This window comes from Capsicum annuum, chromosome 12 (genome assembly GCF_002878395.1).
Source record: "Capsicum annuum cultivar UCD-10X-F1 chromosome 12, UCD10Xv1.1, whole genome shotgun sequence".
NCBI classification, from domain to species: domain Eukaryota; kingdom Viridiplantae; phylum Streptophyta; class Magnoliopsida; order Solanales; family Solanaceae; genus Capsicum; species Capsicum annuum.
This window is the reverse complement of record NC_061122.1, coordinates 61,103,244-61,107,476: the sequence shown is the minus strand read 5'-3', so window position 1 is coordinate 61,107,476 and position 4,233 is coordinate 61,103,244. Positions and strand designations below refer to the sequence as shown.

Genomic DNA, 4,233 nt, shown 5'->3' with positions numbered 1-4,233 from the left:
TCATGATTTAAAAAATATATAAATTATTTTATTAATTTTAATATCATTTTTACAATTTATCAATTTAAATATAATATTTTTTTTACATAATTTTGTTAATATTTATTAAATCATTTTTGTAAATATGCACACTCATATTTACAAACACGTTATCATATATTTTACGTAACATCAACTTACACACGTAGTTTATTTTAATATCGACATTTTATTACTTCATTAGTATTAAAGTAATAACCAATTTTCTTTAATTTTTCAATGTCATTAATTTTTAGTCATTTTTGTACTCAATTAATGTCAATTTTAGCCAAAATTGACAAATTGTCATCAATGTTGATTCCATATTAAAATCCGATTCCTTACCTATCTTTAAATTAATTCAATCTCAGCCGTTGATAAAAGTTTATCCAACGGTTGATATCAACTCAGTCTATTATTTCCTTTTAAACAATATCCCAAACCCTAACTCCCCATTTTTCTCCTATCAGCCGCGCACCCATTCCACTTTCTCTCTCTACTCTCATTGCTCTATCAGCAACCATAGCTGCGGCCACTCACCCCACCGGCGAACACCACGCTCCGGTGAGCCACGTCAATGGTAAGACTACCGCCACCCTGACGAACGACGTCGCCATGCAGCCGGCGACCACCACACCTCCATCAGACCAGCGTCGCTCTTCTCTCTAACCAACGGCGATGGACAGCAATGACTGGTGAAACCCTAACTCCTGTCTTCGTTGCCTCCTTTCTCCCCGTTACAGTGATTTCAGCGAACCAGCGCAACATCGCACCAGCCGGCGAACTCTTCGAACCGACCAGCCGGCGATTCCTCTGAGCCAACCGCCGTATCCACCGCCGATGAACCCAATACAGATGCCGAGCCCTCTCTCCATCACATGCAGCCGCCATTGCTTTTCCCCCCATGTTGCCTTTTTCATCTGCTGCCTCGCCTCCGCCTTCTCCGGTCAAATTCTCTGGAGAATTGTTTTAAGGGCATGGCGGATTCATTCGCGTCAGGTTTTCTCTCTTGTTTAAAGCATCTGAAATCTTCTTCTACCCTTTTTCTTCCTTGTACAGATTCTTAGATTCAAAACTGGTAATTCTTGGCGCTGGTTTCCGATGTAATTAGTGTAATGGTATGTTTTTTCGTAGTCTATTTTTTACCCTAAATGTACCTTTTTTTTAACCCTAAATGTACCTTTACTTACCGTTTTAGTTAGAAATTCAATAATCCTAAATTAGTTACTATCTTTCTTTCTGAAGTCAAATTGTTATAGTCTTTTTCTCTACATGGATGTGAACTGTTTTGGCTATGATTTTGAAACATCCTTTAAGTTTTAAAAACTTGACCAAAAACATCCCTCTGTTATGTTTTCCATCCATTTCTAACAGAAGTTTGGTTATTCATGTGACCTTCTTACTCTTCTTTCCCTGTAAGTTCCTCATTCTCTGCAAGAAAACTTGCTTTGTATTGTCTTTCCCCAGGAAAATAATTGTCCATAGTTTTTTCTACCCAATTATATCTTCCTATCTCTTTTAGTTTGAATACTCGATTTTCCCACGTATAGTTGTAAAGTGGTCTGATAAATTGTTTCATCTTAAGAAGTATGTATGGTTTAGAATTTTGCATTGACGGGCTTAGATATAATTTAGGACATCTAGAAAGCTGCAGTAATTAAGTACAAAAATGTAACATTCCACTAATTGCTAAAGATTTGTACAAAATGCCAAAGAATTACTTTCTCCGTTCATCTTTAATTGTCCAGTATACCAGAAATAGATGTCCAACAATATTTATCCAGTTTGAAAAATTAATGGATAATTTGCCATTTTGAGTCAATTTTACCTTTGCTATTAAATTCGTTGAATTTTTCAAAGCATTAACTTTATAATATTTAAATTTTGATATAGTAGAATTGAACCTATTATTTATTGTTTCTTAAGGTGTTTACCAATTCAATATTCGATAGGTAAAGATTTACGAAGGGAGTAGTCATGAGATAAACAATGTGCGGAATGCAAGAAATATGCAGTAGTGCAAAATGTATAAAATATAATGCGCTCCCTCTGTTTCATTTTACTTGACCCCTATACTAAAATAATTGTGTCATTTAAATATACCATGATTTTATTACTATTATTTACTCCTATCATACTAACCACAAAATATCACAATAAATAAAGCTACACAAAAGGCAAACTTCACTGGAGAAGACAATTTTAATTTCTATGACCCTTTGGAGGCGGGAGAACGAAAACTCTCTAGAAAAAAAAATGACAGAAGCTTGTATCTTATAAAATTCCCCTTAGAATTAGATATGGAAGAAGAAAGAAACGAGTCACGTGAATAAACAATCTTCTATTAGGAATGGATGAAAAACATAACAGAGGGATGCTTTTGGTCAAGTTTTTAAAACTTAAAGGATGTTTCAATTTAAGTGACATATTATAAGGATGAAGTTAAAGTTTGGGTGAAATAATAAGAATGAATTTGGTCAAAAACTCTGGCTATTTACTCTCTCCTTAAAAATAAATAAAAAAAGACTATTAGCTGCTTCTACTACAAAGAATAAAAAAAAATTTCTTAAGCTTTGTGGTGTATCTTTTCGAATTTAGTTAGTGATTGCTGTTTGTGCCTGTAACTTAATTCGTGGAATTAGTTATACTATACCAACTTATGTCTCTTTTCTTATTAATTAACTCTCTTGTTTCAGTCCTGTACTTATGTTCATTTTCGTACTACAATGTTATTTATGTACTTATGGGGAACTTCATATGAATGGTCTTCTTTATTGATGCATGATTATAGTATCTTGGCTCACCATATTGGTTAATAGTATTCATTGTTTTTAACTCTGTTGTTTTGTATTCATCATTCTTTTTTTTTTATTTTCACATGCCATCTTTGATATAGGTTTTCCACTTTATAAGTTGAATGAATTGGAAAAAGACTGAATACCAACAGTGCCTTATTTCGTTGTCCGCTCCCAAAGGTCAAATTCTTGTTTACATATTCCTTACGTTTTGCTTCCTTTCCATATCCACCCTTCCCCAACTTTTATGTTGTTTGCTTCATCTTTTTCATATTACTTGGTCTTTATATCAAAAATATATATTTTAGTTTACTTGTCTACTTCAAAAAAATTAAGAGAGTTTGATTATAGTTTTTTTCTTTTTATCCTCAATATTAAATAACTATATAAAATAGTATTAGTCAAATTTAGATTCTAAAGTATTATTAACAACGTTAATTTAATGAAATACTTCTAATTTAGTAATGAATTTTAACTATTGTGGTTTCTTGTAATCAACTAATTAGCACATTGCATTCATTTTTTTTTTTTTCAAGTATTTAATGGTTTATAAGTTGTCATCTAATGGAGTTGACCAAGTGCAGCTAAACTTTGCTAAACAGGCAACAAAGTTTGCCATTCTGATGAACTTGGAATATCGGGTATGTATAATTCAACTGCCTATACTACATTGGCCGGAATTTGCCGAAGGATGTATGTTGTATAATATATGTGCTTACTGGTGATGCCTAACTTGTAGATGGTTGCATCAGAAGATATTGGCAGACAACTTTTGACATATGGAGAGAGGTACACTGTTGTTTCTAATGTTCTCCTAGCTGACTTAATTATTTTAAAAAATTCGCTGCTCTAAATCTACGTTGTTCGCTTGGAAGTCTACAGATTGATTAATTATTTCAGTCCAGTTATGCAAATCGAAAATGCACTTGCTTCATCCGTGGATGGAGAATCACCATGCAAATATTTGGTATCTTTTCATATTAGATTTTTATGGAGCTGAAGTAAACTTTAGGTTATTCAAATCGAGATTGTTAATTATGTGTGACATGAATTTAGATTTGTACTGTTTTGTATTCGGAATATTTTTAGTTTAGTCTATGTTATAAGTGGTTGTATATGTTGTAATTGTGTTTTTTGGTACGTTGATAGTTTCTATTTAGTATATGTTATAAATGATAGTAAAGAAAATTATTTGTACGTATGAATATAATTCTAAAGGCTTTTTTGTTAAAAAAAATTTAAAACAATATGTGGCGGTTGTAAAGCCTACAAAAAAATTATACAAGATATTGAGACTATATTGCTGCTGGGGTTATAAACCCCCCAAAGGTTGAAGAAATTAAAAATTTAAAATCATATTATGGAGGTTATAAATTGCTACAAATTTGATTTTAAAAATGTCATAAATTAAAAATTTATT

The 4,233-nt window shown here is 32.2% G+C and overlaps 1 protein-coding gene across 14 annotated transcripts; it reads left to right on the top strand.

Annotated features, from left to right (window-relative positions):
• Positions 1 to 457: 457 nt before the first annotated feature.
• Positions 458 to 4,010, top strand: LOC107851528 (probable mitochondrial-processing peptidase subunit alpha-1, mitochondrial). Of its 14 annotated transcripts, none has more exons than XR_001669058.2 (5): positions 460 to 1,136; positions 2,915 to 2,993; positions 3,416 to 3,454; positions 3,553 to 3,602; positions 3,696 to 4,010. XR_001669058.2 is itself a non-coding variant. In XM_016696586.2 (4 exons), exons 1-4 carry the CDS (start codon positions 859 to 861, stop codon positions 3,811 to 3,813), a joined length of 366 nt encoding a protein of 121 aa, XP_016552072.2. In that variant the 5' UTR covers positions 461 to 858; the 3' UTR covers positions 3,814 to 3,951. The 14 variants fall into 14 exon arrangements, 3 of the variants coding, with proteins under 3 accessions (XP_016552072.2, XP_047257757.1, XP_047257758.1); XR_001669057.2 differs by having other exon boundaries at positions 3,398 to 3,454; XR_007048654.1 differs by having other exon boundaries at positions 461 to 1,017.
• The last annotated feature ends 223 nt before the right edge of the window (positions 4,011 to 4,233 follow it).

Excerpts from the sequence above, each read along its gene's own strand:
- LOC107851528 (XM_047401801.1), top strand. The coding sequence starts at position 859 with ATGAACCCAATACAGATGCCGAGCCCTCTCTCCATCACATGCAGCCGC. Across the intron at positions 1,018-3,397 it reads GGCGGATTCATTCGCGTCAG|CTAAACTTTGCTAAACAGGC; the intron begins GTTTTCTCTCTT and ends GACCAAGTGCAG. Across the intron at positions 3,603-3,695 it reads CTTTTGACATATGGAGAGAG|ATTGATTAATTATTTCAGTC; the intron begins GTACACTGTTGT and ends GGAAGTCTACAG.